General features: G+C 49.3%; 1 protein-coding gene and 1 long non-coding RNA gene across 2 annotated transcripts in view; one reads left to right on the top strand and one right to left on the bottom strand.

Moving 5' to 3' along the window:
* Nucleotides 1-4,359, bottom strand: part of LOC115067439 — a 24,277-nt gene extending 19,918 nt beyond the window's left edge. Inside the window, exon 1 of the long non-coding RNA XR_003846859.1 lies at nucleotides 4,289-4,359. This is a non-coding gene — a long non-coding RNA (uncharacterized LOC115067439). The remainder of the gene's footprint in view (nucleotides 1-4,288) is intronic.
* The window catches only part of Creb3l1 (cAMP responsive element binding protein 3 like 1), a 43,965-nt gene continuing 33,514 nt past the window's right edge, over nucleotides 3,020-13,470 (top strand). Inside the window, exon 1 of the mRNA XM_008851586.3 lies at nucleotides 3,020-3,550. Coding sequence (XP_008849808.1) covers nucleotides 3,449-3,550 — 102 coding nt within the window. The 5' untranslated portion in view covers nucleotides 3,020-3,448. The remainder of the gene's footprint in view (nucleotides 3,551-13,470) is intronic.

Here is a 13,470-nt window from a genome sequence, read left to right as displayed (position 1 = left end):
TGACTATATGAGAAAACACACACACACACACACACACACACACACACACACACACACACACACAATGCAGCCTAGCAAAAGCCTCTCTCTCCACCTGACCTTCAGTGTCTGAGACAGGCAGGAAGCTTATCTCTGCCCTTTTCCTCCTGTGCGTCACTGACTGTCATCAACTGTGTGGTGATGTCATTATGCAGTATGCTTTTGTTTCACAGCTGGAGCACGGCTACAAGCAGCAGCCATGTGTTGCCAAGCCCTTTGCAGGAGAGGCTGAACTCAGTGGTAGAGTGCTCACCTAGCATGCACAAAGCCCTGGTGTCCATCTGAGATAAAGGCCTTGCGCTGCTGACCACACCCTCAGAAGTGCCAGGGACAGGACTTCTATCTGAATGGACATAATTATTGCCCGTGTTTGCACAGAATAGAGCTTCAGATTTGTGTATAGCATTGGGACTCCACATTCATGCCTCCTGAACCACTGCCTACCCATGCAGTCAAGCCTCTCTCTTTTGTCTACTGTATACTGTCCCACTGACTGGAAGACTTTTCCCTTCACTTGGCCCCAAAATGACCCAAATTCATGATTCAGTTCTCAGCTGACACTGCTCAGAGAGGCAGTCATGTCACACTGTTTTATTCCTTCGTAGTCCTTCCCACCATATCTTAAGATCATTTGCTTCTGGGTATGGGGCACATGCCTTTAACCTCAGCACTCAGAGGGGAGAGGCCGGTGGATCTCTGTGAGATCGTGGCCAGCCTGGTCTACATGGTGAGTTCCAGGCCAGCTGTGGCTACAGGGAGACCCTGTCTCAAAAAGACTGTTTGCCATACTTTCTTCCACCCCAGTCTCCACTGCCTGCGTTAGGGGCAGTAGATGCTTAATAACATTTGTAGAATGTGTGAAAAAATCCCTAGGCACCCACATCTCTGTTGCACCTTACATCCCCTTCATTCCAAAAGGTTTACCTGTTCCTCATTCCAGCTTTTGCACCACCTGTCCCCTCTCCTAACTTCCTCTTTCCCCCAGGATTACTCTAGGGAGATCTTGCCTCTCAGACTCCACAGGAGGTGCCGGAACCAGAATGTCTCCCCAGGATTATTTTCAATGGTTCCTAGGGTGTTCACCTGGATAAGAATAAGGAAAGACAGGACATTCTAATCCTACTTATCTAAAACTCTATAATCTTCCCCAATCACTTAAATGGTACCTGTGTCTCTAATTACAGGGCAGACTAGGGGGAACACAGGCACAATTTCCAGCCAACCTCAGGCAGAGGGACACTTTTACTCCTCATAGGGGCCCACAGAGACTCCAGCTCAGGAGCCAGGAATCCAGACACCTGCTGCCACAAATTCACCCTCCACAGGCTGGCTTGTCCACCCAGACAGGAACTACTCCCCTCGCCCTGTGTCCAGCCACTCTTGTGTTTGAATAGTCTCCAGCTGACCCACTCCCTCAGTCTACCCAACACTGTTCTGAGTGAACTGATTTCTCCCATGCCCAGCCTAACTTCTCAGAGTGGTATTGCTGATGAGCAGGGTCCCAAGAGCCTGGGTATGATGCCAACTTCTCAGAAGTAAACTCAGTAGGAAGCCTGAGCGTCGACAGTCATGTGACCACCTGGAAGGTCACAACTTCACGGTCCAGAACTATGTCAACTGGGTCATAAGATAAGAAAAGTCACTTGCCTGACTCTAACCCAGCAAACAGCTTTGGTCTCAGATGAGCGTCAGCATTGAAAGTGATTTTCGGTGATAAACCTGGCTGAGCTGCAATGACATCTCTACTTCTTAAAGACCTTTGGGTTCCTGAGCTAATTACCCAAACAAGGAGGACACACTTAATCCCATGACTCTGAGCAGGAAACAGTGGACCCAGCCCTTGAGGGAGCACCTTCCTGCCATTTCCATTTGTTCAGGTGCTAAGAGATTGTTTATCAGCCCTTTTAAGAGATTAAGTTTTCTCAGGAGCAGGCTACTTAAGTAATGAGTCCAAGGGGGCCTGGGTGTGTCAGGTGACTGGAGTGTGCTTCTGGCCAGTACCTTGGCTCACCAGACTTCACTGTTCTCCAACTTCCTGCTCTCAGTGGTCAGGAAAAGAAGGTGCTCAACTTATCCATCTCTTGCTATTCATACAGCCCCTCCATGTACTGGAAAGCTGGGTATAAGTCTTTGTTGGGGGAGTGGGGTCTGTAGGACCATAGACAAGTGAGCAAACAACGATTGTAACACGTGTCCTGAGTGTGTGCAGAGGTGGTTATTGCACCCACCTGGGGCTGCAGAGACTGCTTCCTAGGGGGAGCTGAAAATGGGCACTAGGGATATGGTTCAGACGTGTCCTGAGTGTGTGCAGAGGTGGTTATTGCACCCACCTGGGGCTGCAGGGACTGCTTCCTAGGGGGAGCTGAAAATGGGCACTAGGGATATGGTTCAATAAGTAGATGCACGAGGCCCTGAGTTTGACCCCCCAGCACCACATAAAATTGGGTGTGGTAGTCCATGCCTGTAATCCCAGCACTAGAGTTCCAGGCTAGCCTGGGCTCCATGAGACCCTGCCCCTCCCCACCCCGCAAAAAAAAAAAAAAAAAAAAAAGAGAGAGAGAGAGAGAGAGAAAAGGGAAAAGGAAGGGGAAAGGAGGGGGAGCAGAAGGGAGGGGGTGACCTTAAAAACTTCCCCATTGAGGGAAGATCTGTTGAAATGGCGTTCCCTGACTTTAGGTTGTTTCAGGGTTTAGCACCAGTCTGGAAAAATGGGAATAATTCAGCTCCCTCATCAAATTCATGGAATGGTCTGTAAAGCCTTCACAAGCCTCCCCGGTTTCACGAATGCTACAGCTTCCAGAAGGATTTTGCTTCAATCCGGTCTTTGAGAGTTCAGAGACCTGAGCCTGACAAGGAAGGCGAACTCTGAGATGTTTCTTTAAGAGAGAAGGTTCTCCGAGCCACGCCCTCTTCTCATTAATATTGAGTTATCGTGAATATTGATGTGGGGGCGTGGCACCCGGGCCAGCTGGGCTACCCAGCTAGGGTTCCCGGTGTCAGAGGAAAGTGACAGAAGCCGTGCTGAGGGAGAGACGCCGAGAGATCGCGGCGACCCGGCAGCCACCCAGTCTCGGGGGAGCATTGAGCTCCCCCGCCCCCGGCTCCCACCCGGCCCGGGGGGCTCCTCCAGTCTGGGCCCCACCCCCGGGCTCCCCATGGAAGCCAGCTGCGCCCCGGGAGGAGCAGGAGGAGGAGTCGGCTAAATGCCCGTGGTGCGCTCCGCGCCGCTGCCCTAAGGCCCCCCAGCGCCCCCGACCCGCGCCGCCTCCGCCGCTCCTCCCCCGGGGCTCGCCCGGGACCTGCCCCCCGGGCCGCCCGCCCGCGCTCAGCCGCAGCTCGGTGCGGGGATCGCCGCCGCCCTGGAGTGAGGGAAGCCCGGCCCGAAGGGGGTCCCCCGGAGCCCGGCACGATGGACGCGGTCTTGGAACCCTTCCCGACCGACAGGCTGTTCCCGGGATCCAGTTTCCTAGACCTGGGAGATCTGAACGAGTCGGATTTCCTCAACAATGCGGTAAGCGTGAGAGAGGGTCGGCGTCCTGGCTTTGCACACAACTCCGCACCCCTCTTCACTGCGCGCCTGGATCCTCGCAAAGAGCGGGGAGGGGGCTCGGCGCAGGGTCTTCTGGGGGACACATGCTTAGGGCTCTGGATGGAGCCACCTGGTCCTTGGACACCTCCCTTAGACCTGGAGCCAGGAGAGGTTACTCGCGGCTAGTGCCAGCGCTGCTCGAGGGTCTCGGTAGGTGCACACGTTAGCGGCCGCCTTTTAAGGGAAGTGGGCATCAAGGGATGTGAGCTCACGAGACACCGATTTCGCTCTCCCCACACTGTGCCATAGCGTCTACTGGCCGCCCTCCATCCACCCCAGCGTTCCAGGAGCAGATTGGGGGCAAAGTGGCGGCGCGCTTTCCTGCGCCCCCTTTAGGGCCTCGGTGGCTCCAAGGCTGTTATCTCCGCTTGGGGGCGCACAGCAGAGCTTTCAGAGGGCCGGGGACCCGACGCTTCTAGAGGGTCAGAGCCAGACCCAGATATTGAGCCAGACTCAGAAACTAAGGAACACTGCCCTGGCTGACCCCATGGGCTCAGGCCGGCAACCTCCGGGGAGGGACCTGCGTATGGAGAGTCGGTGCAGAGCAGGGTGACAACGCAAGAGAGAGACCTTTCTTTCCATCTGTGCGTCTCTTGGCCACCACTTCTGTTCCTTAGTCTCATGTCTCTGCTGACTTTGTCTCTCTCTGTGCCTTCCTACCTGTCTCTGTCTCCGGGCTCCTTCTTTCTGTTCTTTCCCTCCCTCCCTCAGGAAACGTGGCTCTCCTTTACTCCTTCCTTTGCTCTCTCAAGCTGAGCCCTCAAGTTTTGATGGGGGAGGGGCATGGCTCAGAAAGCAAGGCCAGGCCTCACCTAGGGGTCAAGCACATGGTGTCTCCACCTGCTGGCCTCTCTACCTCTTGAACTAAGACAAACTTGGCCAGGCAAGAGCCAAGTTCTTGATGGACTTGGGTATCTTGCTGTTCATCTGAATTGTCCTAAGCATAGAGTGTTAGGTCTCCCCAAACTTTCTCAAGCAGCACATCTGGGTCACTTGCTATCTGAGGAAGGCTGTCCAAGTCCTAGTCCCCAGAAGATAGATCAAGGGCATGTGGAGAGGAGACTTGCATTGGGAGCAATAGGAAGTGGGGTTTAGTCCTGCCTCTGCTTTCCCTAGGAGCTGTTCCTCTGGCTCTCCTCCCCAGGCCTCAGGTACTTTGTCTCTAAAATGGGAAAAATCTGGACCAAGTCTTTCTAAGAATGGTTGTAGCTGTCTCCCAGGGGTAAAGTAGCAGAGTTCTGGAGGTCTACAGACTCTTCTTGGAACAGGTTCTGCTCAGAGGAAAAGAGGTTTGTTAGAGCTCACGCCCTTGCAGACAAAGAGGACTGCAAACTTCACACAGTCCTTGGCAGACTGAGCTGGGCTTTCTTCTGAATGAACTCTACAGCCTGCCCTTCATCTGCAGCTGCCCCTCTGGGCCTTGGTCCAGTGCAGGAAAGGAGCCCTGACATGGGGGAGGGCAAGCACTGCTGGAGCCCTCCTGTCTGGACAAGGAGTGAGGAAGGGATGTCTAAGGGGTGAGAAGACTCCTGGCTAGGAATTGGAAAATTTGGGGTCTGACTGTGCTTCTGCCACCAAACCAGCCAGACAGTTCAGCCAAGTAACTTTTTTTCTTCAGGACCTTGATTTCCATTTGAAAAATGAGAACATCAGAACCATAGCACTGTAATGATTGGGTGAGAACATTAATGTAAAGATGAATGCAGCCAAAGGCCTGGCATGTAAGAGACCACAGTTGACTTCTTCCAGAGACTGGCTGGGAGAGGCTGTGAACAGCACTCAGCCAGGAGTTGCTGTGTGACCTCGAGTAAGTTGTGTCCTTCTTTGGGTTTTCCATTTCCATGTCTAAGTCTCCTTCCAGCAGGGATGCCATGGCAACACCTCCTGGACTCCCTCTTCCAGGGATGAGGATGGGGGGGTGCCTGTCTGGAAGATGAAAAGGAATGACTTCAATGTCCTTAAAAATCTGTGTACAGACAGTTAAGCCTGTGCTTCATTGCACTAAAAGCAAAACGCAAAAGTTAGTCCCCACTACACACACACACACACACACACACACACACACACACACACGCACGCATGCCACAGCCCTGAAAGAACTTGTACTGCTTTGGATGGAGACAGGGACAGAGTACATGGAGCCTAGCAGGTGTGCTTTCAGGTGGCTTGAGTCATGCTTCTGTGAGGTGACCTTGCTATTACTGCATCCTGTCTCAATGATTCTGAGAAACCCCTCAGAACAGCTGCCCTTCTTGCCAGAGGTGGGGCTTCTCTTCCTTTCCCTTCTTTGCCCCCTCACAGCTCCCCCTGACATGGCTGGCCTTGAGCCCTCCTCGGTTGTGCCCTGTAGTCTTTCAAGCCTGAGCGTTTCATCCAGATAACTTGGATGAAAGGCCGGAAGAGAGGGTCTAGGCCTGTCTTATCTCCTTCCTCTGGCCTGGAGGAAGGGAGGTCTCTGGTTTCTCTACAGGGAACTGACTCAGGATTCCAGAGAAGCTCCAGCTGGAAAGTGTGGAGAGGAGGAAGAGGAGGAGGAAGAAAGGAGGAGGGGGAAGAGGACAGTTCTGTTGTCTCAGAGGGGAGCAGCAGGAAGTTGCGAGGATGTTTGCCCAGCACACCCATTCACCTCTCAGCAGCTGGGGAGGCCAGGTGTAGAGAAGAGGGACCCTAGGACCAGACCAGGGAGGAATTTGGAAGGTTGATAAGGCTGAACACTGTTCCCAGTGGGAGCCAGCCCCCCGCCTCGAGGGGGGGTGATATGGATGTGCACCGCCAACGGGACCACATGACGGAAAGCCAGCCCCATCCCCAGCCTTTGGAGGATTTGGGGAGATTAGAGAAGTATGTGTATTTGGATGTGTCTGTGTGGGTGGGCCTTTTGCAGCCCTCTAAAGGAGAGGTGTGTGTGTGTGTGTGTGTGTGTGTGTGTGTTTAAATTCTGACCAACAAGAAAGGAGACAGAAGGGGCCAAGGCACTATGGTTATCAGAATGGAATCCATCAGAAAAGAATGAATTAAAAAAAATTCATGGAGAAACCAAAATCTCAGAGCAATTATTCTAAAGGGAGAGTTTTGCCAGCATGGTGACACACACATTTAATCCCAGCAGAGGCAAGTAGATCTCTGTGAGTTCTGGGCCATCTTGGTGTACATAGTGAGTTCCAGGCTAGCCAGGGCTACATAGTGAGACTCTATTTATAAAAAAGGGTGGGGGATAGTTCTCCAAACACTCTTCCAGCAAAATATTGACTTAGGGGTCCAGGGTTTGTTTTGTTTTTACTGTCTCCCCACTATTGAGGAAACAAGTACCTGAGAGTGGAACTTCATCTCTCATCACTTCTTGATCCTCAGTGCTTATCAGTGCTTGATACAGGGTGTGTCTCAACCAACCATTAATGGATGTGTGAATGAAAAAATGAATGAATGAGGTCCAAATCAGACTGCAATTTTTTTAATGCATAGTGTGGGGGTTGTATGCATGCACATGTGTGTGTGGTCAGAGGACCACCTTGAGTGTAATCCCCAGAAACTCCATCTTCCTCCTTTTGAGACAGGATCTCTCACTTGCCTGATGCTCACCAATTAAGTTAGACTGACCAACCAGCCAGCTACAGGGATCCATCTGTCTCTACTTCCCCAGCACTAAGACCACATGTTGCACCACTGCACCTGCCCTTTTTTTTTTTTTATGGGTTCTAGGGATCAAACTCAGATCCTTGTGCTTGCAGTCATGAGCCATCTCCTTAGCTCCTAAGACTTTATATTCAGGGAAGAAAGATAGGTGCTAAGCCCACCTGGATCCTGTAGCCAGCATCATCTCTGGGCTTTAGGAAGGGACTCTCTGTGTTTTTCCAAGAGTAAACATTACTTTGAGCTATTCCCAGACTCTGCCCTAGGCCCCTGTAGTCCCAAGTCTAGGACAGTTTAGAGTTGGCTGACCCATAGAGAATATGAACTCTTGGTTCAGACCGTACTTACCCTTGAGACTGGATCTAGGGATTCCATCTTCCCCAGTTCGCCCCCCCCCCCATTATTCTAAGACTCTTAGACCTACATTCCATTGCCTTAAAGTTAAGCCTTTGGCAGGCCTGCCTCAAAGCCTTTGCATATTCTCTTCCAATCACCTGAAATGTTTTCCCTCAAGTTCTCCACAGCTCAGCCTCCTAGTCTCAGTTCAAATGCAGTCTTTAGAACAGCCTCCCCAGCCACTTAAACAGGGACCTCCTTGTTATTTTCTGTGTCCTTCCTTTGATTTCTTCATGGCTTTTATCCCAGTTTGCAGCTGTTTTATTGCCTTTTTATCTATTTCCTCCATGAGAAACTTCCATAAAAGCAGAGACCATATTAATTTTGCGCATTGCCATAAACCTAACATAATATTGTGGTGTAAAATAGGTGCTCAATAGAGTGAAACTCCACAATAATGCAATAAGCCAATTCTACTATTTCCAAATTATATAAAATATGGAGTTAGGTCTTTGTGGAGTCAGCGAAAAGAACACAGTTCAGGTGGCCAACACTGTCACTAATAGCACAGAAGTAAAGGCTGTGTGCCAGACCAAGAGCACCCCACAGCAGCCATTAGCTGCTGCTAAGTCAAGCCCCAAGGACACAGGAGATCTATCTGCCCACTTTATTTGAGATGAAGCCTGGACATGAAACAGAAGCCCTGGTTAATCATTCTGTAGAGGACCTTACTTAGTCAAGAATTTGCTGTCTTTGTAAAGAAAAGTCTTTTAGACTGGGGCAACCCCCTATAAGGAAAAGGAAACCGGTTAAACAGCAAAAGAGACCCAAGAGGCTAAAGAGATGGTTCAGCAGTTAATAGCACTTGCTGTTCTTGCAGAGGACCTGGGTTCAGTTCCTAGTACCAGCATGGAGGCTCACAATCATCTGTAACTCCAGTTCCAGGGGATCTGATGCCCTCTTCTGGCCTTTGTGGGCACTACACACACATAATGGATATGCATACATGCAAACAAAACACTCATACACATAAAATAAAAAAAAATTTAATTTTTTTTTAATCTTTTTGAAGCAGCATCTCCTGTAGCCCCAGCTGTCCTGGAACTCACTATGTAGACTAGGCTGGCCTTGAACTCACAGAGATCCGCCTGCCTCTGCTTCCCAAGTGCTGGGACTACAGGTGTGCACCACCACGCCCGGCTAAATATTTTTTTATAAAACAGATCTAAATATTCAAGAAGCACACAGGCAATTCTAAAAGGGGCTCTGGTGCCTCAGGATCCTGATCTGGCCAACCCTGAGTGTGATGGAGATGTCCACAGAAATGCTGCCTGCTCACAAGCCTCCTTACATCCTTGGCATTCTTTTTTCATTCATTAGTACATGTGTTCGTTCTTTCAATGGCTGGACATTGAAGGGGTTCTTTGGCAGGTGCCAAGGGTGTCTGCATGAATAATACTTACCTGGGCCTCGAGCCACTCACCTCCAAATGAGAGACAGGGAGAAACAGACCGCATGGACACTGGCAGGCACCATGATGAAGCAGACCATAGAGGGGGCCTGAGGAAAAGTTAGAGGTCTTGAAAGGTTTCTACAAGCTGACCTTGCACTGGCAGCTCTTTAGTCTGAGCATGCACTGGCATCAACATTCCTTGTACAGGTGAGAACCCTGACACTTAGAGAAGCTGTGCCTCTTTCTGTCCAAGGCAGGCATCCTTCAGAGGGATCTGAGAACAGAGAGAAACATCTAGAGGCTAGCTCTCACTCTCGTTCTGGTTTAGATTTTGTTGTCCATCAGAGGAATCTTGCCCACATTCAGGATCCTTAGCTGCCATCCTTAGGGCATCGTGAATGCCTGGAGTTTTACAGACACAGCTGGAACCCCTGGATAGGCCCCATTTCCTCCCTCTTCTTATATTCATGCTGGATGCTGCTCCCCAATCTTTTGGGGACTTGCACCTTTGCTACTGGGGGATGGGCAGACGACACCTTCTGAGTGTATTCTCTTCTCCTTCAGTCACGTGCCTCCTGCAATCCCCATACCCAGGGCCCTTCCGGAGCGTCTCTCTCCGGGATTGTCTTGCCCTTGAACCTCCCTCGTGAAACCAGCTCCAGATGCTGGAGAACACGCTGTTCTTCTGGAAGTCTCAGCGCTCCAGGGGGCAGGATGGAGGAGGAAGATTTGGGTGGAGTTGAGTCAAGACCATGAGCATTTCTCTGGCTGGAACTCTGTGTGACCCCCTTAAGCAGATCAAGGGAAACCAAAGTCAGTGGCAGAAACCTGAGCCAGGATCATGGAAAATGTGAAGGTGGGGATGTCTGGTTCAGGAGAGGCTGGGAGGGGTAGAACATGGCCAAGAACCTTGACCCTCAAAGAAGCTATGTCAAAGTATTGGTTTCCATGCAAAGTCAAAGGCCTTGATCTCCAGGACCTGAGCACATCATATCATCACCAAAGTTAACGTGACTTTGAAGCATAAGTGGACTTCCCTGATGCAGGGGCTCAGTCTGCTCCTCCAGCTCTCCAGGGACAGCGCCCTCATGCTGCTTCTTTGGGCCTTGGCTCTTGGCCCAGAACCATTTCACCCTTCACAAAGAAGCTGACACATCTGAGCTGGGATGTGTAGTCCCACATAACAGCTGGACAGCAGCAGCCACTCCCTCCTTCCCCTTCCAAAAGAATAACAAAAAAGGAAAGCAGCTGAGGCATGGGGCAGGCCCTTCAGGCCCTCCTGGAGAGCCAGGATGCAGTTAGCAGGCAGTGACTCCAGGACTATCCAGAAGATAGACTCAAGCCTGCTCCTGTGGATTCTACTCTGCCTGAAATGTCCACTTCATCCCTTCATTTCCCTAACTTACTGTGTGACATTGGGCAAAGCCCTTCCCCTTTCTAGACCTCGGCTTCCTCCTTGTTAAGCCAGATCTAAGGTTCCCTGAAGGCAGAGAGTGTCACTTCATTCATTTTGGCTATTCTTTAGCTATGGCTATAATGCTCAGGAAATATTTACTTATTCTGTGGGCCAACATATGGATGAGTGGGTGGTGGATGGATGCATGGATAGATGGATAGATGGATGAAGGAAAGACTGGTGGATGAATGGATGCATGAATGCATGGAAGGAATACTGAATAGATGAATGAGAGAGTGCATGAATGCATACATACCTGCATTCATGGATAGATGGATAGAAGCTGAAGACATTGATGAACTGATAAAAGACTGAATGGATAGGTGTATAGATGAGATGAAGATGGAAAGAAAAAAATAAAAACTATTAGAGGGAGGAGAAGAGGAAAGGATAGTAGGTGAAAGGAAAGATGGATGCAAAGAAGAGTGGATTGGGACTGTGATGGAAAGATGAGTAGGTAGGTAGACAGATAATGAAAGAAAGAACACTTTCACACTTCTAACTCGGTGTTCCTTCTTTTCTAAAGCATGTTATATTCATTCATGCATGCATTCATTCAAGTAATAAATTGTATGTCTCACCTCTTCATTTTATCAAGATGGCCTATTATTTCTTTGGGCTTTTTGACATGTATATGTGTGAGTGGTGTGTGTGTGCATGGTATGTCTATGTGTGTGAGAACATTTGTGTGGGAACATGTGTGCAGAGGTGCCTACTCATGTGTGTGTGTAGAGGCCAAGGTTAACATGGGTGTCTTCCTCAATTGTTTTTCACTTTAGTTACTGAGGCATGATCTTTCACTATACCCAGAACTCACCACTTCAGCTAGTCTAGCTAACCAGTTTGTCTCTGGAGCACTAGGATTACAGGCAGACTGTCATGCCCACATGGCTTTTATGTGATGGGGATCTGAACTCTAGTCCTCATGCCTATGCAGCCAGTGTTTTAACCATTTGGTCATCTCCTTGGCCCCCATGATGACTTTTTCTAGTTTAAAATGCTAAGAATATAAGCAATGCATATCTGTGAACTCTAAAGTATAATAAAATAGCTATCTTGGAATTCACTAGCCAGCTTGAGAAACAGACTGAACTCTGAATAGCTTGGTCTTCCAAGCTTCGTGAGTTTAGGTAAGAGGTAAGCAGTAACTCTGGAACCTACCTACTCTGAGTAGATTTAAAACTAGAAAGCCCCCAAACTGAGAGCTCATACAAGGCCCAAACTGAACAGACAGCACAGGTCCAAGACTGGTTTGCAGAGAGCTAGACAGGCCCTGGGGAGGCCCATGCCTTAAGTGAGGGTTGGGTGGCTGTCTATGGTTAGAGTTGCTACTGTAGCCAAGGAAAGGCTGCTCAGCTGCTGTGTGTGTAAGGTGAGCAGGTACCTGACCCCCTCAGACTTATTTTCTTCATGCCAAAAGTAGGGTAGATGGTAAAAATAGAGTTCTCATGAGGACTCAGCTAGAAATTTGTTTATTCATTTATGTACTTATTATGTGTGTGTGTGTGTGTGTGCGCACGCACGTGTGTGCCATGGATCATATGTGAAGGTCTGCAGGAGTCAGTTCCCTCATTCTACCATGTAGATTCCAGGGATCAAACTCAAGTCATCAGGCTTGGTGGCAAGCATCCTTTCCAGCAAAGACATCCATTTCCATTTCCAGCCCTATACTAAGCCCTGAGCACTGAGGTGAAAGCTTCTCTTTTTTTGTACTGGAGATTGAACCCAAATCTTACTCATGCTAGGCAAACACTCTACCACTGGGCTATATTCCCAACCCTCTTTTTTCTTTTTCTTTTAAAAATTTTTATTTTGAAACAAGATCTTACTAAGTTGCTCAGGCTGGCTTTGAACTCAACTCTGTAGCCCAGGAAGTCTTTGAACTTGCAATTCTTCTGCCTCAGTCTCCTGCATGATTAGGATTACAAGCCTACAGTATCAGGCCTAGCTAAATAAGCCTTTTCTTTGGATAAAGCTAAAAAAAAGAACATCCCAGTCTCAGGGCTCTGTGTTTCTGGATATCAGGGAAGGAGCAAAGCTGAGGTCCTGATGTAGACTCCACATCTGGATCAGCAACACACACACACACACAGAGTGCCCTGATATGACCCAGATGTGGGAAGGGTACAGCAGAAACCCTCCCTCCATTCCTTCAGCAGACAGTGAGGTCATAGGCATTGGGTTCACATGTGGCTTGACCAACTACTAGCGGCATGAAGCTAGGCAATACTTGACTTCTCTGTGCCTCCGCTTCCTGTTCGAAAAATGAGCACTCTTATAGTCTATACCTTATCTTCTGAAGTTGGAATGAGATCCTTCAGGCAAAGAACCAGAGAGATATCTGGCATATAAATATTAACCATTATTAGTAGGTAGTACTCACTTCACTGTGAGATATGGTATATGCTGGGCACCATATAAGACTCCCCAGGAGGTGCAGGATAAAATTCCTCTTGGTCCTACACTCAAAGTTCCAAATTAGAAGGATAAGTCCCACTGGCATAGAGTTCAAGGTATTAACCAGCAGTCTGTATGTGCTATGGTGGCACAAGAGGACTCTTGAAGCTTGGTGATCAGGGCAGACTTCCCAGAGGAAGCAACATGTGAATTGGGCCTTAGAGGATGAAGGGAGTGTGGATGAGGAGATAAAGGAAAAAGACATTGAGGGTCAGGGCTCAGCAGTTAAGAGCACTTGCTGCTCTTGCAGAGGACCAGAGTTTGGTTCCCAGAACCTACATTGGACAGCTCACAACAGCCTGTAACTCCAGCTCCAGAGGATCTGATGCCCTCATCTGGTATCTATGGGTACCTGCATATACATGCACATACATGCACACAGACACACACAACATATGCATATAAAAATAAAATAGATATATATTTTTTCTTTTTTTTTTCTTTTTTTCTTTTTTGGTCTTTTTGAGACAGGGTCTCCCTGTAGCCCCAGCTGTCCTGGAACTCACCATG

The sequence above is a fragment of the Nannospalax galili genome, unplaced genomic scaffold (genome assembly GCF_000622305.1).
Source record: "Nannospalax galili isolate Female #2095 unplaced genomic scaffold, S.galili_v1.0 scaffold2046, whole genome shotgun sequence".
Taxonomy (NCBI): Eukaryota; Metazoa; Chordata; class Mammalia; order Rodentia; family Spalacidae; genus Nannospalax; species Nannospalax galili.
Note: the sequence above shows the minus strand (reverse complement) of the source record. Positions and strands in the feature narration are given on the sequence as shown.